At 40.7% G+C, this 25,323-nt stretch overlaps 3 protein-coding genes across 3 annotated transcripts; 2 read left to right on the forward strand and 1 right to left on the reverse strand.

Moving 5' to 3' along the window:
• Nucleotides 1-8,423: 8,423 nt before the first annotated feature.
• LOC102717346 (GDSL esterase/lipase At1g28600-like) lies at nt 8,424-9,000 on the reverse strand. Its single transcript, XM_015837171.1, has 2 exons — nt 8,826-9,000; nt 8,424-8,659 (listed from the first exon to the last, which is right to left on the reverse strand). The coding sequence occupies exons 1-2, from the start codon at nt 8,998-9,000 to the stop codon at nt 8,424-8,426; spliced, it is 411 nt and encodes a 136-aa protein (XP_015692657.1).
• A 1,138-nt stretch (nt 9,001-10,138) lies between these two features.
• Nucleotides 10,139-10,997, forward strand: LOC102721275. Its single transcript, XM_006654553.3, has one exon. It carries the CDS (start codon nt 10,186-10,188, stop codon nt 10,663-10,665), a length of 480 nt encoding a protein of 159 aa, XP_006654616.2. The 5' UTR covers nt 10,139-10,185; the 3' UTR covers nt 10,666-10,997.
• Nucleotides 10,998-12,534: 1,537 nt separating this feature from the next.
• On the forward strand, nt 12,535-16,927 carry LOC102721552 (calreticulin-3-like). Its single transcript, XM_006654554.3, has 14 exons — nt 12,535-12,695; nt 13,326-13,433; nt 13,597-13,789; nt 14,180-14,438; nt 14,526-14,582; nt 14,663-14,710; nt 15,026-15,112; nt 15,187-15,244; nt 15,455-15,522; nt 15,660-15,755; nt 15,846-15,902; nt 16,032-16,121; nt 16,548-16,571; nt 16,672-16,927. The coding sequence occupies exons 1-14, from the start codon at nt 12,563-12,565 to the stop codon at nt 16,681-16,683; spliced, it is 1,290 nt and encodes a 429-aa protein (XP_006654617.1). The 5' UTR covers nt 12,535-12,562; the 3' UTR covers nt 16,684-16,927.
• The last annotated feature ends 8,396 nt before the right edge of the window (nt 16,928-25,323 follow it).

Raw genomic sequence — 25,323 nt, forward strand, 5'->3', positions numbered from 1 at the left:
GGCGTTGACAGAAAGCATAAATGGCATTCCCTCCTTTTTTCTGATGTGTACATCAACATCTCAATTCACTGATATAGGCAAAAACTGTTAAGATTTACAGCCTCATTTTGTTGGCCTTTTATAAGCATAAGCAAAACGTCTTAGCCTCTTAGGAATGATTAAAATAATTTATAGATAAACTTTTAATATACATGTTTATAGTGATCTGAAAACAAATACAGAAAAATAAACAATGATTAAAAAGCCTCAAAATTAACTTCAAATTTAAGTTTTAAAATTTAAATTTTAGCTTACAAGCATAAGCATGAGAAAAAGATAGGGTCTTCAATATATGAAACTGCTAATAACAGACTGTCCATGTATAATATTTCCTTGCCTGTATTTTTAACCTTTTTTATGAATATATGATTAAAAAACAATGATCAAATATATGCATAACTTCCACCATGCATGTCTCATTAACATGTAAAAAAGAATGAATTAGTACGCTGCACTACTTAGAAAAACAATTTTCACGATACACCATATTTATCTTTATAGATGAACTTAAAAAAAGACATGCCTATAAAAAATAGCGGCGGTCCTCGGTCAAAGACCACCTGTACATAAATGAACTTTTTTACATGCGGTTATTTGATCTGCCAGCGAAAATGGTGATTTTTTACGGGTCTTTACTTGCAGTCAAATATCCATCTCGGTCGTCCATGAAAACGAGTTTTGTGGTTGTAATTGTTATGGTAAAAAGATAATTTTTACGACAAGTGCAAGAGTTTTTATTTTGGGTAGAAGTCCATCTTGCGATCCGATGGAATCAGTACATACACGTCACACAATCCGCTGGATAGGTAATTTGGTAGACTGTTGGTGTTTTAATTATATATCATGTTCACCAGACCCCTCGATGGTACTTCCTCTTTTTATATTTGACGTCGGTGATATTTAGATTTACCTGCGATCATTCATTTTATTTAAAAATTTATATAATTATTATTTTATTATGAATTGATTCATATATACTAAGACACTTCAAATATGACTTAATTATAGTTTTGCATATTTACAAAAATATTAATAGATAAATGGTCAAACGTTGCTTAAAAAAATTAATGGTATTAAACTAAAAAAGACCGTAGGAGTATCTCAAAGAACTTTTCTGCAATGTGCCAAGGTTTTGGTAGTAGCTACAAATTCACAATGGCTGCAAAACACATAAGATGGCAAAATTACCATCAAGACTGTCTAAACGATATATAACCGCTCGAATTTCCGTGCTATGTCAGCCCATATTTTGAAATGTCGAAATTGATAGTCTATATTTGTTTATAGATATATAACATAATACTCAATACTTCATAATTATTTAGGCTGCAAAACTGCGTGCATATATAAATCAAGGTGTATATCTGGAGCACTTAAAATCCACTTAAGTCCTGTTTAGATGGCAAAGTTTTTTAGGGAAGGATCACATTGAACGTTCGACCGGATGTCGAAAGTAGTTTTCGGACACGAATGAAAAAATGAATTTCACGGCTAGGCTGGAAACCGCAAGACGAATTTTTTGAGCCTAATTAAGCCGTCATTAGTACATACTGGTTACTGTAGCACTTATGGCTAATCATGAACTAATTAGGCTCAAAATATTAGTCTCAAGATTTCTTCCATAACTGTGCAATTAGTTTTTTTGTTTCATCTATGTTTAATGCTTCATTTAAATGTCCAAAAATTTGATATGATGTTTTTGAAAAACTTTTTAGGAACTAACCACGTCCTTACTCAACTTAGGCCCTCTTCGGTTTGGAGGAATTTTACAGGAATTTTGAAGGAATTGAACTGTTTTCTCTGAAATTCCTATAAAACTCCTTCGATCCGAAGAAGCCCTTACCGATAAAATCGACGGTCCCATCACTCATGTGGCCCATGGATGGTCAAACAAGGTTATGTCATGATCATGAAGTAGTCGATATCGATGTATGAGTCTTCAAAGTAGCTAATATTAAATTAATCATATGCTAGTTCATCGTTCCGTTTTACGTGCCATGGGAAGGGTTCCCAACCCCTTCAAACGAAAGGAAGCCTAAGGAGTTGTTTGGATTCAAAAATGTTTTTTTAAGTTTTTGTCATATCAGATGTTTGAGCGTTAATTAGGAATATTAAATATAGACGGATGACAAAACTAATTGCATAAATAAAGTTTATTTTATTAGACAATTTTTTAAGCCTAATTAATCCACGATTAGCAAATATTCACTGTAGCATCACATTCGCTAATTATGGACTAATTAGGCTTAATAGATTCATCTTGCAAAATAGTCCAGAGTATATGGTGAGTTTTATTAATAGTCTATATTTAATATTTCTTATTAGTATTTAAATATTAGATGTGACTGGTACTTAAAAAAATCTCTGCGAACAGTCTAAGACTTTGAAAGTAATGCGTGCACATGGACTATGAGGTACTATTTGATAATCGAGGTGATTTTATATTAAGATATTGTTTGCCCAATCCATCTTTTGCAAGCTATTATTTTAAAATTATATTATATCATAAAGGTTGTAAATGCAGGATGAAAGAATTGTGATGCTAAGAAGTTAGAAAATGCAATCTCAGTCAATATAATATATATTTGTGTAAAGATCCACTTGGCCGCCCGAAAGGGGTATAAGGTCACGGCTTACACGCCATACACAAGAATATAAGATAGCTCAGCAAGATATAGACGCCACTTTAGAAAATCTGTATTGTGATCTGTCAGCTGGTCTGAATTATAGACGCCACTTCTTTATTGTTTAATACTAGGTAGGATCTTGAAATGATTTCTTTTTATGGTAATTACATTGTAACGCGAGCTTCGTAGAATTTCAAGCTGTCAATTATTGAGAACCACATCATATTCACAAGAAAGAGTTGGAAGTTTGAAGTACTATAGTGAGTCTGTTAATGTATTGAAACAATCAACGACCAATGTGTGAAAAATATTGAATAGGGAGAGAAACTATATGATCTGTTATGATCTGATGTATTTTGTTGTATATTACACTGAGTCTCATGGGTTTATTTATGGAGTACATAGGAGATAGAAACTTGGAGTACAAGATAAATATTCTATCGTATCTCTCTAGGATTTTATCTTTATCTCTAGAATTTCTATTGGACTCTGTTATCTCTAACCGTATGTATCTATATCTCTAACATTCCCCCTCAGTCGTAACGGGAGCGAAGCGAACGATTGCGACTGGATTTGAAATCTTATGTTTCACCGTCTTTTCTTCTTTGTTTCTCCATCATCGATTGCATCTCTGATGGATAGTCCTCCACTTTGGTGACTGCGACTCCTTCCGTGTCGTCTCGGTACTCCACCTTGGTGACTGCGTCTTCTTCCGTGTCGTCTCGGTCCTCCACCTTGTTGACTGCGTCCCCTTCTGTGTCGTCCCTTATCTCTCTCCTCTATTCCCTCCCGCAGTCATAGCGGGAGTGTCATGGATGACAGCGATGACATGGACGCTTTTGACTGGAGTTGTCCAGAATGATTTGTTGTAATTTTTGTCGAGGTAGCCGATCATGTGTGTCACGTTCAGAAATTCCTCACACGAATTTCTGAACTTAATTGTGTATTAAAATCCCTGTCCAGGACTAGCCAGGGTATAAAAAAGACAATGTTGATTATATAACCATCGTTCTTAGAAACAACTGAAAATATTCTAATAAAAATACAGCGGAAAGAAAGGTAGACTAGCTCCAGCGGGTACGGCTCCAGTCCACAGGCAAAGCTTCGACGGCAGACCAGCTCACTCCTGAGGGTCACCTCCAACGGACTCAACTTCTAGCTCTGGAGGGGGAAAAGGGCAAGGCTGAGTACAAACCACCGTACTCAATAAGTAACACGGAAAAGAGGGGAAGAAATGATGCATAGGGATCATCAAGGACATGCTAGGGTTAGTTGCAATAAAGCAGCAGTTAAACAAATAACAGAGATTAAAGTGAATAAAGGTAATTGAATCAATTAAAAGATAGGTAAATAACAGTTGTAAAATACCACAACACTGTCCAACGTTACACCACGTTGCAACAGGCCCAACCACTACTCAACGTTATACCACGTTGCAGTAGTCCTAAGTGAAAACCAGTTTATCCAAGTTATTAAAGGTTCACTAATCACAGTGAAGCTGGGAGTTCGCCCTTAACCATGGGCACGGCTATTCGAATAGTTTTACTCTGATCAGAGGTATACTACTGTACCCACAAGACACGACTCCACTACACTTGAACGTGCGCCGACATACCAGCATGGCATACCGGAAAGGAGACCGTGATAGGACCCGTCACATAACCCTCCCTATTTAATCGCACCGCACTTCAGGTTTCACCCCCTCCTTTACACCAAGTCGGGCAGTCCCCTCTTGTGCCTTGGTAGATCCGGAAGCAGCAGAGGCTTTCGTTACACTACGATTGCCCGTCCATACTCCATCACGCCTACCCTTGCCTTGGTACGTCAAATAGTTCAAAGCCATGCTTCAAATCCCACCTTACCCATTTCGGCATATGGTTAGCACTTAATTACTTTCAGGGTTTCCCGTGAACCAGTCCTTAATTGCCATGGGTGCGACTCTCAAAACCATGCACCCACAGCCCACCATTATCAATATTTTAGTAGACAATAACCCGAACCGGGTGATGAATCATTACTACAGCTATTCAGAGCTAATCAAGATTAAATGTGATCCCATGAGCTACTTGTTCTAAGTACAGCTAAGCTTTAACCTAGGCCTAACTCTAATCAAGTTACCCTTGGTCTAGTAAGAATAAAGTTGGATAATCAACGACATAATAATAAGGTTGACCCGAAAAATAAATACAGTAAATACTTTAATTAAAATAATGCATATTTGAATAAATAAAGCGGGGAATTTGCAATAATAGGTTCAATATGATCAAAGATGAGTGCCACTTGCCTTGCTCTGGCCCCTGGGGTACTTCGGCGACGATCTCGAAGTAAACCGGCTCTTCGGTGGGGTCCGAATCTAAGCGACAAAGCACAAAAATAAATAAAACAGGCACAAACTCTACTGAAACAGTAAAAGAACGTATTTTTTAATGGATTCTTGACAATTTTATGAATTTAATGAAATTTGAATGGACCTAAACGGAGACTAGATGAATTACTTATGAATTTTAGAAGTTTTCTGGGTTTTTAAACTAAACAGAAAAGTCCTAAATCAATTATTGCACAATTAATAGGGCTGCTGACGTCAGCGAGGAGAGAGGAGGCGCTGACGGGTGGGGACCACCTGTCGGTGAGGGAGAGAGATGAGGAGGGGCTGACGGGTGGGCCCGAGAGGGGGAGAGAGGAGAGAGGGAGGGGCGGTCGGCTGACGAGTGGGGCCCGCTCGTCAGCGGCCTAGCACAGAGGAGCAGGGAGGGAGTTCAGCCGGCAGAGAGAGAGGGGCGGCAGCGCTCGGGCGCGACGAACGACGACCGGCGGAGGGCAGCGTCCGGCGACGAGCGGCGCGAACCGGCAGGCGACGGCGAACGGCGACGACCCGACGGGCGGCGACGCGGGGGTCGGCGGCGACGCTAGGAGCGCGACGTTAAAGAGGTAGGAAAGCGGCGGCTCGGGGAGGACGACATCGACGGCGCGATAGGAGGGTGGCGGCGCTCCGGCGATGACGGGGTTGCGTCGGCGACGGCGAGGCGGGGGCGACGGCAAGCGGAGGGGCGATGGCAATGTCCAAGGCGCGCACGCGCACGGCGGCGGCGGCGGCCTCGGCGGCATCCCGCGGAGAGGAAAAGAGGGGAAGAGGGGAGCGGAGAGGCTCACCGGCGATGGGAACGACGGCGGTGGGTCGGCGAGACGGCGGGACATGGGGTGATATCCGGCGGCGAAGGTGGCGAGGCGCAAGCGGCGAGATCGACCGAGGCGGTGGAGGAGGACAGCGCGGCGGTGGTTCGGTCGAGCGGAGGAAAGACGGCGGCGGCGCGAGAGCGAGAGGGTTTTATAGCGCGGGGAGGCCGGGTAGGGCGGGGCGACAGGTGGAGACCGAGTCGGGCGCGGCGAGGACTCGGCGGCGGCCGTTGCGGCGGTGCGGCTAAGTCGGGGCGGAGGCGGACTCGGCCGGCGGCCAGACCGGTAACTGACAGGCGGGCCCCGCCTGTCAGTGGCGCGAGGGAGGAGGGAGGTGGCGGCAGACTTCGCGGGCGCGGGCGAGCGAGCTGGGCCGGCGGCCCAGGTGGGGGGGGGAAGGCGCGCGGGAGAGGGGAGGAGGAAGCGGGCCGGGCGGCGGGAAGAGGCCGGCTCGGCTGGGCCGGCCTGGAGGGGGAGATGGGCCGGCTCGGCTGGGCCGGGCCGGGAAGGTGGAGAGGAAAAAGAAAAAGGAAAAAGAAAAGGAAGGGGAGGCAAATTGGACTTCGGCCCAATTTGGGAAGGAAGGAAAAAAAAGAAAGGAAAAAGGAGGGAAAAAGAAAAGCCCCACTTTTGCTGAATTTTAAATTAATTTGTTTGGCCAAATTTTATACTTCTGCAATTTGAGTTTAAATCTTGTTAATTGATTTGCGAACCTCGATTTAATTAAATTAATTTCTTTAGAGGGATTTTTCCTGAGTTAATTAAGCCAATTATTATTTATGAATTTCCTTTTTTACGATTTTAGGCTTAGGATAAAACTCCGGGTGTGACAATGTGATAGCTTGCAGATGTCAGAGCATACCATTGGAAGCGTCTTTGCATATGTCAGAGGATGCCCTTGGGTCATCTTGCAGATGTCAAAGAACGCCGTTGACGTCGGGTCACCAATTTTTGATTGTACTCCGTACATCGTGTAGTAGGTTACCACCATAGTGATGCCAGGTTGATGCAGTCTTTGCCCGTCATAGATGACGGGGTCGATGCCATCGTCGATGTAGCGTCTTGCAGAGATTCCTGTCAGAGGACGCGAGATAAATGTCCATCGTTGTGGACGTAGCGGTATCGTGTTGTTACCATGTTGATGTAGACCGTCGGCGATGTTACTTCAATGTATGTTGAGGGTGGACGTGAAGACTCGGTGAAGACGTCAGTTGCTTGATGTAGTGCTTGTTTGTTGATTGATCGATGTCGTCGCTCCTCTGCTTCTGCCGCTAGAATTTGGAGATTTTGTAGCGAGAAGAATCTAATCTAATCTAATTTATAGATGATATATGGTGGCTAAAAAATTGATCTAATACTAATTATTAGAGAAAATCTAATCTATGAATAATCTGTAGAGGCTAGATAGGTACTTAAAAACCAAAATACATGCACACTATCGTGTTTCATGGTCATCGTCCTCGCCGCCGCCTTGCCGTTGATCTTCAGATCGGAACGATCTTGCTGCCGGCCGAAGGCTCAATTTGCTGCCATGCGTTTGCTGATCGATGGCAGTGCATATTGATGAGATGGATGGCTGGCGTCCTCGTCGTCAGCCGGAAATCAGTTGATGGGCTCGTCAGCAGCTCGCCGCCGGCGTAGACTCAAAATCGACGACTAGTGTTGGGATCTAGGCTCTGATACCATGTGAAAAATATTGAATATGGAGAGAAACTATATGATCTGTTGTGATCTGATGTATTCTGTTGTATATTACACTGACTCTCATGGGTTAATTTATGGGGTACATAGGAGATAGAAACTTGAAGTACAAGATAAATATTCTATCGTATCTCTCTAGGATTTTATCTTTATCTCTATAATTTCTATTAGACTCCGTTATCTCTAAATAACCGCATGTATCTATATCTCTAACATAATGGACGTAAACCAATCTATTACTTCTCATTTATTTGCCTAAGGTTAATTAGGAGTAATGCAGTTCTTTGTTGATTTGTTCATACATTATCCGTTCCCTTCCTTGAAGGCAATGCTTATACATCTCTCTGTTAGTTTGTCCCCTAAACCATCCACACATGTCTACGAAAACGAAAAATGCTATGGATTCACATGACAAGTGAATTCTTGCTGATCTCGAATAGACTCGGAATTTCTGGCCCGAAATGGAACTTCCAGTGAGGCAGATTCATCGGAGGATCTGTATTCTTCTGTAGCATAGTACAGATTATTTCTTGGATTTTACGTGCACGTTTTTCTTACTATTAAATGGTAGATTTTTAAAAACACGTTTCTATATAGAAGTTTATCATCTCACCTTTCCAAATAGGTTTTTAAAATAGTTAACTATATCAATTATACCATTAAATATCTAACAAAATATCAGGCAATCTTTCACCTTTCATCCATAGAAAAACATAGCCTTAGTGTTGGTGTGCTTCGGTCCATCAACAAGGACCGTATTTTGTTCCTTTGTTTTAAAATATATCTGCGTGTCAAACTATAAGATTACAAGGTGACCTGAGAAACGAGTACCAAATTAATAAGATTGCTCCAGGCTTAACTTGCTTTCAGCAATATATATTTTCAGTGCTGGATAGCTGCCAAAATTGGCGGATGAGCGTAAGGGCCATAGAGCCACGACCCCTCGGCGATGTAGCGGTAGACGGCATCCGTGTAGTGAATCCCATCCCAAGACACCGAGGAAGACGGGTTCTTGCAAGCGGCGACCACTCCGGGCATGGCGCAGGTGGCGCTGGCGTTCCAGTTGTACGCGCCGCCGGTGCCGCAGCAAGCCTTGAGAACGCCATCTGCCGTGAACCCTACATATTACAAATGGCAAAACAAAGTTACTGAATCTTCTATAGTGTTGATTGGAAAGATATATGTCTACACCTTGCACCTTGAGAATATTCATATGTCAAAGAAAAGTAATATATATAAATGGGTTGGTGCATGGAGCTTGGTAAGGTTAAGAACAAAGTGTACCGAAATGACTAGGGTTCTGGAGGATTCGGATGATGGGTTGGTAGAAGTCGGCGAACATAATGTTGCCACAAGGGTGCTTGCCCCTAAGCCGTGTAAGAGCCACATAAAGTAGCGCGTTGTGATACTTGGCCACACCGTTGCTAGTACGTAGGCAGCTAAGGTTGTCGTGGTCCATTCTACTGGGGCTTTTGCACTGCGTGAGGAGCGCCGGTGCGCACCTCGTTGGTGGGTTTCCTAGCACAAGCACATAAAGTGCGCCTTGGTAGATGAGCCTCTGCAATGTGCAAAACTGCAGATTGAGAATGTGATATGACAAAAAATACTGTTCATTTTCTTATACCGGGAGGATTTTGCCGGAATGGGAGTGGGAGGGGATGAACGCGATGGATGGACGGACGGGATCGGCGGAAGGCGGAGAATCGGACGGCCCAGATCGTCCGTAGGGTCCTCCCTTGACCCTTGTTGGCTCCATGGCTGGATCCAAATGGGCTTTCGTGTCTCTTTTGGGCTCAGGCCCATCAGCGAGGATCAGAAGGCACTCGACCCAATTTCTACGTAGTTGACGTGGACTCAATAGCGATTACGCACAACACTAGGGGCTCCCTTGCAAAATACTCCCAAGTTCATCACTCATGTTTGCTCCCAAATTTTCAATTTTTTAATATAATATTTAACCTTTTGTATTTTTTAAAATTTTTTATGATTAATATTTTTATTGTTACTTGATGATAAAACATGAATAGTACTTTATGCGGGAGTTTTTTAATAAGTTTTTTTTAATGATATGAATGTTCAAACACTCGACATAAAAATCAAAAAAAATATTTTTTTTACGAAGCTAGTATCATTTTTGTTATTTAATTAGATCAATAATAACATGGTAATTTGTATACTTAATCCTTCTCAAAATAAGTTTATTTTTAGTTTTATTAATAGTTGACTCTTAGTATTATTTGAATTTTTTAATTATTTTTTGTTATTATTAGATGATAAAATATAAATAATATACTTAATGTTTTTATAAATTTTTTAAATAAAACGAATGAATAAATGTTGGACAAAAGAAAAAAAAATAAAGTTTTTTTTTATAGTATCGTTGTTGTTATTTAATTGATCAATAATGACGTGGTAATTGCCAACGTTTCTCTTCACTAGCACGTGGGACCCGCCTCAGACCGAGGCGCGGGCGCTCACTAGCCGTTGAGCCCCCGCGCCACCGCCCACCGAGAAGCCGGCACCAACGGTCGCGGATCCTCCTCCTCCTCGCCGGCGACTTTATTAACGCCTCCACCTCTCCCGCTTCATCGCACTCGCAGCCGACGACGACGAAGAAGCAGCTTTGTGCTTTCTGAGGACGGCAATGGCGGGGGTGCACACGCGCAGGGCGTTCCTGCTCTGCAACTACCTGCTGCTGGGGGCGGCGTCCGGGTGCATCTTCCTCACGCTCTCGCTCCGCCTCCTCCCGTCCCCGTGCGGCCTGCTCCTCGTCTTCCTCCACGCCCTCACCGCCGTCTTCGCCGCCGCGGGCTGCTCGGGCTCCTTCAGCTCGGGCGGCGGCGCGCACACCGCGTCCGCCGTCCTCACCGCCATCTTCCAGGGCGCCGCCGCGCTGCTCGCCCTCACCCGCACCGGCGACTTCCTCGCCGAGCTGCGGTCCTACGTCCGGGAGGAGGACGGCGACGTGATCCTCAGGCTCGTCGGCGGGCTCGGCGCCGCCATCTTCGTGCTCGAGTGGGCCGCGCTGGCGCTCGCGTTCGCGCTCCGCCTCGGCGACGACGGCGGCGACGACGACCAGGACGGCGGGTACGCCAAGAGCTGGCAGTCAGGTTACCATGTCTGACTCGGGCCTGCTCAACTTGGGAGATCCATGGACAGGACAGGGAACCATAAAAGATGAATCTTTTTTATTCTTTTGAATCTCTTTTGTTTGTTCATTCTTTTACTGAATTAGTGCAGCTATTCAGCGTTGATTATACAGTGTTGCTGTACTACCAAGTGCAAAGGCAAATGTATTGCTTTGCTCTGTATTCCTTGTCAGTCATCAGATCCGGTATGAATTGGAGGAAATTTTGTCATTCGCCTGACTGAAATTGTTGCGACCATCTTTCTTGTTGGGCAATCGGTATAAATTGGGGGGAATTTATCACTCGCTTGAATGAATTTAGTAAAATAAATCACAGTTGACGATGCTGCATAGCCTGCATTCCTGAAGTGACATGGTTAGATGTATGATGATTAGCTCCAACTTGTTGCCCAGTCTGATCTGGAATCAAGTCTTTGGAAGCAAGCATTTTGTCACTCCTACTTGTGAATTGTGATCAACAAAAGTTGCAGAAGAAAGAACTGTTCTGGAATAGAACATCCTGGATTATGACCCAGTTTTAATGCTGTAGCACATTACACTTTAATTTCCTGTAGTACCTCTGTGCTTGTGAAATCTAGATAGGACTAGTGTATCATCCCTATGATACATATGCTGTTTAAACAGAAACCCAAATGTAACATGGTTTGTTGGACTTCATTTGAGCTAAGATATCTAGTCCCTCAAGTAACATGCTTGTGAATTGCGACCTTGTGTCTTTTGCTTCGGTGCATTAGTCCATTTAGCTCCACTGTAACCATAGTCAAGCTTAAGAGCAAGTTCAATACAATAGCCAACTACTAGCTCCAATTCATCTATAGTCAATTCATATAATAATTACCTATAAAATATTAATATATGATCACACATGTCATACATAGCACGTGCTACAGCTAACTGTAAATTAGTAATCCACTTCTCTTCTCTCTCCCTTTTATTTCTTTAAAATAAACTTATAGTTGACTTATAGTCTGCTATTATACATGTTCTTTAATGTTTGATCGAACACTCAGCAGTTCCTCGCATCTGTTGCTACGTGGATGGTTCATAGTAATGCTATTGTGAGTTTGTGATCTACTCCCTCTGTTAAAAAAAATGAATTCTTCGGTTTCCGTGTCCAACGTTTGATCATCCGTCTTATTTGAAAATTTTTCAGAAAATTAGAAAAAATTAGTCACACGTAAAGTACTATTCATGATTTATCATCTAATAAAAACAAAAATATCAATCGCAAAAAAAATTAAATAAGATGAATAGTCAAAAATTAAAGATAAAAAGTGAAAAATTGGTTTATTTTTGGACGGAAAGAGGATATCGATGAGTTTGACTGTTTGTATCAACTCAAGCGACAGATTTGCTGATCTATCAAGGAGGAGCCAGTGCCACGTCGGCATGACACATCGACATGGTGACGTGGCATTCTGCTACTGGCCGGGAGGGAGCTACTGGCGAGCTGTGATTGGCTCACTACAGGTGGATAACGAATCAGTCACACCTTGTTCGTTGGTGGGTTGCTTGACCCGGTCGTTGGGCCCCACATCCCGGTGGGGCCCATCTGTCACCCGCAGCGGGTCAGGAAGTCATGGTCCACCGTGGACTTCTCCGAGTCCACGTCTTCGTGCGACGTCGCCGTCCTTCTGGGCCGGTCCACAACGGAAGACCGACGTTTCCCGAATGACGAATATGACCTTTCTCTTTTGCAAAACTACAAGATTGCCATTCTATTGGGGAACTCTTGGTAACGTCCGGTGGCATTGCCGTAAATAATATGATGTTTGAGGTTGATTTGGGCTTCATCCGCTCTACAAATATTCCTTCGCCGTGGAAAGCAAGCAGTGTGGAGCTACCGCCTCTCTCTCCGGCGAGGCGAGCGGCGATGGGTCGCCTCCGCCGCCGCGACGGGGTCGGTCTCGGTCTCGGTCTCGGTATCCTCCTCCATGGGGCTGTGGCCCTCGCGTCGCTGCTCCTCGTCGCCTCCGGCGAAGTCTTCTTCGAGGAGCGGTTCGACGGTACCATTCCGTTCCTGTTTGTTCGAGCTCAGTTTCGTTTTTGTTTAGGTTTTTTTTTTAACGAAGATAATTTAGGTTTCGTTTTAGCTATTGAATTGAAGCCTTCAGTTTGATTTCGAACACCTACTGCCTCCCTGGCTGCTTGGTATTACTAGCATTTATGTTCAAATCGAATTGATAGGACTGCAACTCCATCTCCACCTGTACTTACAACTTTGAATACTTTTTTGATGCTTCTGTCATGGTACTTTTCGCAGCTTTTCATGCTGAGCATGGAATTAGCGCCTCCCATGAAGCCATTCTTTCTTGCTTCAATTGATAAACTCAGAAAAGTTCTTTGCTTGTCAGAGGAAATTGTGTTGATTGAATGATTGTGGATAGCTTTAAGGGAGTTTGAGCTAACCTCCAGTGCTTGTAATGTTAAGTGTTAACTGCACCTTTCTTAATGTTAGTTGGAGTGTGAGAGCATTGAAGCACTCCTCGCTAGGTAAGATAGAGATTTATGGTGTGAGCTAAGTCAGTTAGCTGCAATCATGGTGCTCTGACCTGTGATGTTCTGTGTCGCCTATGATCTTTTAGTAACGATGTCATTTTGATGATTTTGTTGTTCTTCAATATTTTCATGTTTAGATGATTGGGGGAGCCGGTGGGTGAAATCTGACTGGAAAAAGAGTGAAGGGAAAGCCGGAACATTCAAACATACGGCAGGGAGCTATTCTGGAGATCCTGATGACAGAGGTGAGAAGTCTGATTTTGTTCTGTTTTCAATAATAATGAACATGCTCCATTTGTAAAATCATTGCAATCAACAAACTTGTATTTTGAAGCCTTATTCATGCTATGGATTATGCCATGATTTGTCTTGTGCATCATGTGGTAATCTGTGTTTCAACCATCTTAGGTATACAAACCACCATGGATGCTAAGCATTTTGCTATATCGGCCAAGTTCCCAGAATTCAGTAACAAGAACCGGACATTGGTGGTTCAGTATTCAATAAAGATTGAGCAGGATATTGAATGTGGTGGTGCTTATATCAAGCTTATGTCTGGTTATGTCAATCAGAAGAAATTTGGCGGTGATACTCCTTATAGGTAAAATTGGTTCCCGGTTTGTGGTCTCCAAAGAGCTAACGATGCTATTTTGGAATTTTCTCTACAAGTTGACTTTAAAAGTTTTACCAAGGGCCGAAAAAAGAATCTGTACGTGCATAAGATAGAGCTTCAATGCAATTTATTGGGAATATAGCAGAATGTTATGGCTTAATAGCTAAGCTAGTTTGGGTTACCAAAAACCCATCCTTACAATAAAAATGCGGACTACTAACCAGCCAAATTTGGTTGGTGGATATGTAATGCATCAATTACTTATTATCCTGTTCTCATTGGCTTATTATGTTCCTCGCTGAACTGATATTGTGGTTTCATTCTGTCTAATCCTTTTCTGAGCTGCATCTGCTAACTTCATGATGTTTACTCTTGCAGCTTCATGTTCGGGCCTGATATATGTGGCGATCAGACAAAGAAACTCCATCTTATTCTGTCATACCAAGGACAAAACTACCCTATAAAGAAAGATCTGAAATGTGAAACTGACAAGTTAACACATTTTTACACATTTATCCTTAGGCCAGATGCCTCTTATAGCCTACTTATTGATAATCGGGAGAGAGAATTTGGGAGTATGTACACTGACTGGGACATCCTCCCTCCTCGCAAGATCAAAGAAGCTAATGCAAAAAAGGTCTGGGCTTTGCACTGCATAATTCAGAAAAATGCTATCCTGAGAAATTTCAACAAAAGCTTCTCTTATAATTGTCTTTTCTTGCAGCCAAAAGACTGGGATGACAGGGAATATATTGAAGATCCTGATGAATTTAAACCAGAGGTCTGCAATTTCATATTTCCTGGTGTACATTGATAATATAAACCAAGCCTGTCGAGTAATCTTTCACCTGCATTTTCCAGGGCTACAACTCTATTCCAAAAGAGATTCCTGATCCAAAGGACAAAAAGGTCTGTACTTAGAATTATCCTACAAATTCAGCTTCTAATATTCAAGAATTTCATTGACATATTAATTCATTGAAATACATTAATTAACATTATTTATATGGAACCATATGTTCTTTATATTATGAGAAGAACCAAGTGTAGACAAAGGTTCCATCTTACCTATTCAAGCTTTATATGTGAGGAACGTCCTCACATATTCACATTTCCTATCTTCTATTAGCAACATTGAATCCACTATGACTTCAATGGCTCTATGATGTGTAATAAAAATAGCACAGGATGTCATGTAATTTCTTTTTTTTTATATTAAATCAGCCTGAGTCATGGGATGACGACGACGACGGTGTATGGAAACCTAGAATGATACCGAACCCAGAGTACAGGGGACGATGGAAACGCAAGGTCTGTTTTATTTACTGATTAGCTTCCGGTTGCCACATTTGGTAGTATTTTTCCTCACATGCTTCTGTGTACAGAAAATTAAGAACCCTAACTACAAGGGAAAATGGAAGGTCCCATGGATTGATAACCCAGGTTAGATATAATGGTCATTTCTGTCAACACTATGTTAATGTTTTTCAATATTCTTGTGTACCTTGCCTAATACTGTTTGTAGCAGGTAGTTTAATCTATATTTGATAACATTAGTTTTCATTTCTCACTGCATATCTAACTTTGAGCTGGACCTCACTTGCTAACCAATGTTGAAGTGAAAATAAAGTGATTTATATGCATCTTTCACAGAATTTGAGGATGACCCAGACCTATATGTGCTGAAACCTTTGCAGTATGTGGGAATTGAAGTTTGGCAGGTATGACAGTTCTTGGCTAAAGATGTTTTTTCTGTTGTAACGGTGCTACTGACTGTCTTGAATTGCACAAGTCCTTTAGGAAAAAATATGTGAATGCCATATATGCTATCTAAGCTAACTACTACTATGACATGCAGGTGAAAGCTGGTTCAGTTTTTGATAACATTTTGATTTGTGACGATCCAGAATATGCAAGAAATGTTGTGGATGAAATTAGGGCTGCAAATAAAGAGGTGGACAACAGAGAACACATATTTGTAGTTTATCCATGCATTAATTTCATGTCATGGAAACACTCATCTTAGTCTTTTTCTATGCTGTAGGCTGAAAAGGAGGCATTTGAGGAGGCTGAAAAGCGGAGAAAGGCTAGAGAAGAGGAGGTTAGTGGAAGCTTGATTGCTTTTAATTGACTGGCTACTCTTTGTTCTGTTCATTATTCTGAAGATATGGGACTTGGGACTCGGCAATTCCAGTTCATAGGGAAGCTAACAGGTGCTTCTTTTCTGCAGGAGGCTCGGCGTGCACGAGAGGAAGGAGAGAAACGAAGAAGAGAAAGAGACCGGAGCCGTGGCAGGGATCGTTACAGGGATAAATATAGGGTACATTTTTTTTTCTCTCTGCTCTCATGTTAAATACTTTCTTCCTTCTACAATGCAGTTGAACTTTTTAATCCTTTCAGAGAATTGCCTATAATATATCAAATTCGAGTATAATAATATATCAATCAAAGTTTTGGCTTGTATCTGCTTGCCTTAGGATAAAAACATGAAAATAAATAGCTGTACTAAAAAGAGGATCAGGTAAAAGATTGCTGTACCTCGCAAGAAAAAAAAATAGAGATGCTGTCAGCAAAATATTTAAGCATTTTACTACGAATACATGTAGAGGTAGTGTTTGCTAACAGCTAACTGTCATATATGCATACTGTTTCCTAAAGCTTATGCATAGCCTAGTACCAGTAATATGTGACCGGTTGATAGCCATTAGAATTTAGAACTGACGTCTTTATGTCTCTACATTTGCAGGGTCATCGTAGGTACGACTACCATGTAAGTTACAAACCGTCTTCACTTGCTAGCATCTCTAGAACTGCCAATGAAAAAGGAGAAAACGTTGTGACATTTTGAATCTCTTGTGTTTCATGTTCAGGACGAGCTATGAGGTCTCCAAACTATTCCATTCTCTCAAGAAACCGCAAGAAGTTACGGGTGGTTATATAATTTCATCATCAGTCCAATCGATGACTACTAATAAAATAGAACAGATCATGTCGATGCGAGAAGAAAGCACACGAGAACACGAATTGAAGCTGTGAAAGCTACAACATCCATTTTTGGCCAGTAGCAATCGAAAGAAAAATGTATTTCTCCCTCTCCCAGTAATATAAATCTTGTTAGTGGCTTAAGCCGGAGACTCTAGGATGTGAAATGTAAATTATACTTTCGTTACACTTCGGTTATATATATATATATATATATATATATATATATATATATATATATATATATATATATATATATATATATATATATATATATATAAAAAGCAATTTTACGATTCCTGAGAAGATATCAAGAGGCTCCAGTCTTTCTCGGATCGGGAGGGGAGAGGAAGAAGAAGAGAGGGTTGGAGAAAGAAGAAGGTAACCAGCGCCTTAAGCCTTAACCTTTAGATTCTGGATTCACCACTAGCAACGAGGATACTTTCCCTTCCTCCAGCCTCTTGTCTAGCCTCGTGGCACACCGTGACCTCGCCCACTCTCTATCAGCTACACGGTCTTTCTCCTCGCTTCTCGTTTGCTCCTCATCAACCCTATATTCAGCTTGATGGCAACATTCAAAATGTTCTCTTGCCCATGCCTGATGCCAACAAAGAGGATGCACCTCCATATCTATCCATTGAATGAAGTAACACATAGGTGACGGGGGCTTCGGTAATTACACATATGAAACAATTAGCATTTCTATACAAACGAGAAAACTACAAAACATTACCTCCACTAGTTTCTTCGACTACCCTTTCTTTCCTTGTGACTTCGGTTTTTCCATGGAGTACACATAGTTGCAGCACATGCAATACCTTTGCCTTTATGTGAAATCGACTTCACCGGTTGCAAGTTTCACTCGTCTCCGCACCAACACATGGGCTTAGGAACACCAATCGGAGGTCGTTGGCAGGGGTAATACTGAGCTCATCCATTATAAATGTTCAAATTGCTAAGTACTTGGCATGAAAATTATCAAGATTTAAACCTAACTACCATTAATAATTAAATAAGAAACCATAACATACTTCCCTCAATGCTAACTAATGTACGAACACAAATGTTAGCCCTAACATTTTCTAGGTGAACATAACCATAAAGTTATACAAGTATCCCTACACCCATACATGTAACCCTAAACCCATATTTGTAACCCTAAATGCATATACAATCTGTAACTCTACTATTATTAACTACCCTACTAACACAATTATTGAACTAATAATCTATGTGTACGTCGATTTACTTCAATCTACCATGAATTTACCCTGTCTACTCCTAATAGATTTCCATGTGCCAAATAGAAATGAAAACTCTAAACCCTATCTACATGAAAAACTCCACCAACAAAATATTATGCATAGTTACTAGTTAGTGATTTACTTTTTGAGGCGACAACTAGTACTTTGAAAATAAATCCACATAACTCTTTCCACTAAAATGGAGTTTTGGTTTTGGGTTTGCTTGAAGTTTGAATGACCCTAAGAGACTAGGATGCTTTATGTATATGCACTTGCCACGCTAGAATTAATGATGACGTGGCACACCGCTTAGCCCGTCTAGCATGGCAAGGGTGTGCCATGTCAGATTACATCCTAGACAGGGCACCTCGAGACCACCATTGTGTCCAGGCTTGCCATGCCACATTAACTGGAATGATGAAAAATATGTATTTCTTGGAAATAAGGTGTGGGATTGTTTTGTCTTAAAATCATTAAATAAAAAGGTACATTTAATTAAAAAAATATTTTTGCATGGCTAATTTTTTAGTCATAGTATTAATAGATATGTAGTTAATCAAACAAGTAGTACATCCAATTTGGAATTTCAAGATTATAAATAAAAAATCTGCTTAGTAGGTGTGGCACTGAAGTGCTAGCTAGCACCTTCTGAAGTGCCCATAAATAATCTAGATGCTCTAGAATCAGCACTCCAAACTGTCCGTCCTCCATCGCCTATGATAAAGAAGAGTAGAGCGTTGTAGTGGTTGTCTAACGAGAAAAAGAAGATTCATGCTTTGAGAATAGGATGCATGTGGAATTTGGGTTGAGCAAGTGTCTTGGTTTGAACTCAAGATGCTCCCGTTAGAGGCACCGTGTCGGTTCTGACAAGCAACTTATCATAGCCTTTCCTACACTGGGCGGAGTATGAGTTCCAACGGGCACATGCTTTGCCCAATGCAGCTTTCAAAATTTGTATGTGTAGTTTCATAATCAAGTTGGAATTCCAGGTTTTGATTTAAAAGTTTTGAGGTCGGTACAGTTAAAAAACAGTTGAAAGATTTACATTTTGAGTTAAAAGCGAATTGAAAGTTTCAACATTTGACATGGAAATTTGTGCTTACAAAAATCTCTTTTACTCAACTTTCAGCATCAATTTTTACTTAACCTCAAAATCAATCAATTACTTTTAATTAGCCAATTAGATAATAAGAACTTTTAGAGCGTATAATTAGAATTAAAATACACCGACTAAAGTAATGACATCGATATGTTATATGACAAGTCATAATATATGGATTTATCAAAATTACTTTTGTTAAAACCTCAAAAAATGTTTTCGATACTCGCATAAATCAAAATTTAGATTTTCATTCTACTATTTTGCTGTCGGCGATATTAGAAGGCACCTTAAATTTAAAAGCGTCCCAAGTACTTGTCTGCATTGTAGGTTGGTTCAGCAATTGGTCACTGGATACACATTGATCAATAACCATATATGCCCAAATACTTCTGTGAGGGCGAAATCAACAAAGGAACATTCTGAAGCTTGATCTCCTTTGTTTCTTTACGACAAGAGTTGAGCATTTGAATCAGTTTTTTTATGGTGAGATGCTCTGGGAACAGGATGTGTTGGGAATTTGAATTGAAGAGTACGTCAAGGAGCATGATTGAATTTTGTTTTGATTGGAGTACGCTACAAAAAAGTTGAAGAAGAAAGCATAGAGTAGAGATACATTTCAACGACTTCATATGCAATTTTGATTTTGAAAATACATCGATGGACTTTAGTCCTGTGACTCGGTCTACATTACTTTGCTTCTGAGATAGGTGAGGTTTATTTGGAGTACGGCACCTGCCACTTCATGCTCAAATTTTTATATATGTGTTCAACATGTGCATTACTCAATTTCCTCCTCTCGTCAGGTTGCTGTGGCAGTGAACTGCCAGTTAAGTAATAGGAGTATCTCATTAATTGAGTGTCCATAAATAAGCTACATGCTCCTCTAGGCAGAGCCAGCGCTAGGGAAGTGTAAACCCTGATCATCTCCTTCCTCCATCTGCCTAAAATCAACCATCAGAAAGAGTAGAATGCTGTCTCTGTGCTCCGAGACAATGCGAGATGTTTTTGAGAACAGGAGGCATGTGGAAGGCGAGATGAGCGAGTTTGAAGACTAGAACTCGATATGCTAAGCCGGCAACGCAGTTGTTCATCCCATGAGCGACTTAGCATGTCACGATCTAGTTCAGGGCTAAGCTCAAGATCAGCTGGTTGTGTCTTTGATGAGCATACGAGCTTACGATGTGGTCGATGCCCCTGGAATAGAACACTTCCTGTTAGGTCACGCGATCGTCTCGGTCCTCTCCCTCAGCCGGGAAAAGTATCCTGCGGTCCTGGATTTTGTGTCCAATATTCAAACGTCGGGCCAGGCCGGGCTTGCAAAAACCTAGGACCGAGCCTGACACGAACACCAATAGAATCATCTTTTCATTTAAAATAATAGAAAAATACTCATACCTTACTGTGAAATTATATTACAAAATGTTATAAGAATTTTTTTATCAACTATAATATCACTTGTTTGAACCAAATATGAATTATTTTATAATATTAGGAAATACCATGGGCTATTTTCAAAAGAACCGTAAAAAATGGTGGGGTGTCATTCATTGCCACCACTGTTAGAAACATTTAAAGTAGTACAGATACATAAATGACGTAGCTTATTAACAATTAAAAATAATTTGTAGATAAATATTTTATATACGTGTTCTCGATGATCTAACCCTGTTTGAGAGAGTTTATGGTAGCTACAGCTTCTCTCAAAAGACATGTTTAGAGGAGCTTAAGCTTCTAAGAAGCAGCGGGTGAGAATCCAACTTTTCATAATCTAAAAAAATGGGTTTTTTAGCTTCTAGCTTCTAATTTATTTTTTGGATTCTACGACTCAAGGTTATCAGAAAGCGAGGGTTGTTTGGGAGAGCCTACGACTTTTAGAGATTACATGAGAAGTTACAGCTGCCAAAAGCTACCCTAAACAGATCCAAAATCTTGAGAAGTAGGAACTTTTCTAAACAATCATCGGCTTTTGAGAATGTACAGTTATAGAATCCAAGCCTCGTTTAGGAAAGCTTACGGTGGCTGCAGCTTCTGCAGTCTCTATAAGACCAAAGTTCTTCGAAATCGGTCTTAGCGTTTGAGAATTTGTAGTTGTAGAATCCATTAAATGATATAGAATCCACAAGCTAAAGAAAAGCCAGTTTTTTTGAGAGTCAAAAGGTGGCTTCTTAACAAATGCTTCTTATAATCTTAATCTACCCTAAAGAGTCTCATAGAAGGCTCTTCTAAATTTTAAGAAGTTGATTTCTCACCGATTGCTTTTCAGAATCTTAAACTCTCCATAAATGGTCCTAAAATCAAATGCTGAAAAATAAAATATGATGGAAACCCTAAAGCTAACTCCAAATACAAATTCTAAAATTTAAATTTTGGCTTACAAATGTAAGCATAAGGAAGAAAAACAAGGGACGGATTTTCTCGGGCTGCGTCGGGTTATTTTGTGTTCTCAGGCTTCTGGGCTACAAAGTTGAGGCCCGGGCCTGGCCCCATTCGTGCGCTCTCTCTCTCTCTCTCACAGCATCGCCTGCGTGTGCATGTTCTACCGGCAGTTCGCCTCAACCGCGAGCTTATGAGAGGAGAGCGACATGGATCGCACGGTTTGTTTGGCTCAATTAAACCTCGTCAGGGCAATGCCGTCGTCCAGCATCACGCATGTGGGTGTTGTCCAAGGGATGATAGTAGCAATAAAATAGAGCATAGCAATAAAATAGAGCAGATCATGCTTTCTTTCACGCACACTGAGGGGGGTGTTTAGATTGAGAAAATTTTTGGAAGAAGTGTCACGTTAAATATTTGATCGGATGTCGAAAGGGGTTTTTGACACGAATAAAAAAACGAATTTCACGGCTAGCCTGGAAACCACGAGACGAATCTTTTGAGCCTAATTAATCCGTCATTAGTACATATTGGTTACTGTAGCACTTATGACTAATCATAGACTAATTAGGCTCAAAAGATTTGTCTCAAGATTTCTTCCATAACTATGTAATTAGTTTTTTGGTTCATCTATGTTTAATGCTTTATTTAGATGTATAAAAATTCGATGTGTTGTTTTTGAAAAAAATTTTGGTACGATAAAATTGATGCTGCACACGGCAATCAAATCGAAGATGTGAAAAGCCACAACAACCACAACCAAGGCGAATGTACATTTCCACCTACCGGTATTATTTCTAGCTGGTGCATTAAAACATAGAGAGAAAAAATCCACTCTGGGGTGTGAACTGTCAAGTGTACTTTTGTTAAACAGAGAAACAAATTCCACTCGGGCTGTGAACTATGGAGTGTACTTTTGTTGCCGATAGAAAATCACATGCGAAAATGCTTGTTTTAGGGAGTAAATATTCTCTTTTCTTATCACCTCCAAAATCCACTGACCGGATCCATGTATAAAAGGGTAAACTCGTTGATATCATGACTGAGGCACAGACTTTATAAGCACTCTCTCACTCACATAAAACTTTTAAGGTGATTGTAATACCCTGAGTGAAGGTTTATTGCTCTGATACTACCTGTAACACCTTACCTCTAAAATCCGCATTAGTCTGAACGGACTCATGTTTCATATATTATCTCAATTGCACTTTTGTCCTCGTTTTTGTAAAAGGATTAACCTAGAGATATTATGGTTGGAGCACCTAGGCTTATAATCAAACCCACACCCACATAAACTTTCAATATTGTACTAAACCACCACTACACATCTATTATGAGCCACATGGCCTAAACCACACTATACAACTACTTGGTGTTACAATGATACTAAACCATCACTATACAACTATACTTGGTGTTACAGTGATACTAAACCATCACTATACAACTATTTTAAGTTACATGGGTATAAACCACACTGGCATTTAAACGGACTATAGTGTTACGCATAAATAAGATGATATTTCCTTGGGCAGGACAAGCACTACAAAACTATAGACATTGGGCATATCATTCCTCTGTTTTGTGAGAAAACAACTATGTGAAAGAGTGCAAAAGCTATTCCGGTGATTCAACAAAATGATGCATTAAGAATGGGATACATTGGGAATGTGAGACAAACATCCTCGATGTAGAGATGCGCCTGTTGAGCCTCCCCATGTCGTGTTAGACTCTCGTATATTCGCAACTCATTAGTTGAATTGATCTTTTTTAATGTTTACACACCATTTTGAGGCAAATCACCCAGCCTCTCTGACCAGGATAGAACAGATGTACAACTAAATAAAAAGATATTGAAGCTGTAAAAGCTATATCATTTATTTTTGGACTACCAACATCAAATCTACTCAACTTGTATATAATTATCAACTACCAGTAATGTTTCTTGTTAGTGCCCCAAAATAAAGAAAAATAAAATCATGCTACGATGCGAAGTATAAACTATACTTTTGTTATACTTTTGTTATACTCTATTATATATATAAATGTAACCAAATGTGTGTTACCAATATTTTCACTCAGGGTGACTCCATTTGTCTACCTATATCGCCAACTTCTCATAAATAACCTAGCTGCAGCTCATATGGGAAAATTTGCAGTCCAAAAATATAAACTCATACAATCTCCTTCCTCCCTGTCAGAGAAATAGATGTTGAGAACAATATAATGTTGTAGAACATGCTGTCGGTAGTTCAATGACGAGATGACATCAATACGATACCCTAAGAATGAGACACATAGGGAATCTCAAATCAACAGAGTACACATGAAAGCGCCCTAGTCGAGAAACCATGATCTCTTCTTGATCATCATGATGAAGTATAAAGGGATGCTCTAGTGTTCCTGTTCATTTTGTGCACACGGTGTACAAATTGATTGGCGCACTCTTCGTTCGTAGCACCTATATGTGCCCTGGTGTTGGGCAGCCCATCCGTCCACCTGCACTATGAGCATCCGGTAGCAAGATGGTGCCCTTACGTAGTTTGTGTCATGAAAAATCTCAATCATATGATATCGACTCCGTAATCACAGCTTGTTCATCTTTGGTCAGTTCTTGACTTCCGATCGGATGCCCGATTAGAAGATAGCAGTGTTTTACTTTCTCCTGTCATCTGGTTCTGGCGTTTGGGTGGTGTGGAATTAAAGTTCTAGCTGCTACTCTCTTCATTAGATGCTACAAGATGTTTTAGGTTTGTCCTAAGTTAAAATTATTTTAAGCTTTATTAAATTTTAAAAATATAATAGTATTTTTAACACAAAATAAGTATTAAAATATATTTAATGACAGATTTAGTGTTTTTATATTACAAGTTTTGATATATTCTTTTATAAACTCAGTAAAACTTAAAAAACTTTCACTTAAAACAAAAACCTAAAATATATTTTAATATGAAACGAAGGAAGTTACACCTACCAAAGTACCCATAAATAAGCAAGCTACTAGCTCCTCTCAACAAAACTAGCACCAGTACTGAGAATGACAGGGATTCCATGTGGTTACTGTTGTACAATACTGCACAGTAGTAACTGTAGAGTATCTACACCCCCACCGAGAAAGAGTAGATAATGTCTGTGAGAAAGCATCAGTATGAAAGAAGAGGGTAGCACGATGTTGTCTTGGTGGTTTGACGATCAGAAGCATTAAGAATGGGATGCATGGGGAATTCTAGATGAGAGCCCTTAATGTAGATCAGCTCCAAATCTCACTCCAAAGCTCAGGTTGTCCTTGCACACATTCGCAATCATGTGGAAATGTGATGCTCTGGTTCATTTCGTGTGCTCCACACACGATGTGATCGGCACTGTTCTTGTCCGAGACGCGAGCGCTCTTGCTAGCGAAACGATGGCAGGGCAACGCTGGATATGTCACTCGTGTATCGTGCAAGTTTTGATCAGCAACATTTTGCCTTAGTCTCCGATGTCTTCGCAACCGGGGTGTCTCTCTCGTCACCTCGGTGAATATAGTAATTACTTTCACAGTATAACAAACCACTTGTGCTTCTCAGTTAAATGAGAACACTGTTGTTTGAAACATGCTACTGAAATAATTTCTTCATCAACTGTATGTCTCAAACAGTAATTATTTTTCATTCCTCAAGGCGAGCAGGAAAAGATCGAATGCCAAAATAAACGTGGACCAAACGGCTAATTTAGCTATCTTCCCATGGCAAGTGGGCTCCGACTAATTCATTGATCCATTTGATAATATTACATTTATTCGGTGTTATAAGACTTTCTAGCATTGCCTAAATTCATACGCG

This window comes from Oryza brachyantha, chromosome 5, assembly GCF_000231095.2.
Source record: "Oryza brachyantha chromosome 5, ObraRS2, whole genome shotgun sequence".
In the NCBI taxonomy this organism is placed as follows: Eukaryota; Viridiplantae; Streptophyta; class Magnoliopsida; order Poales; family Poaceae; genus Oryza; species Oryza brachyantha.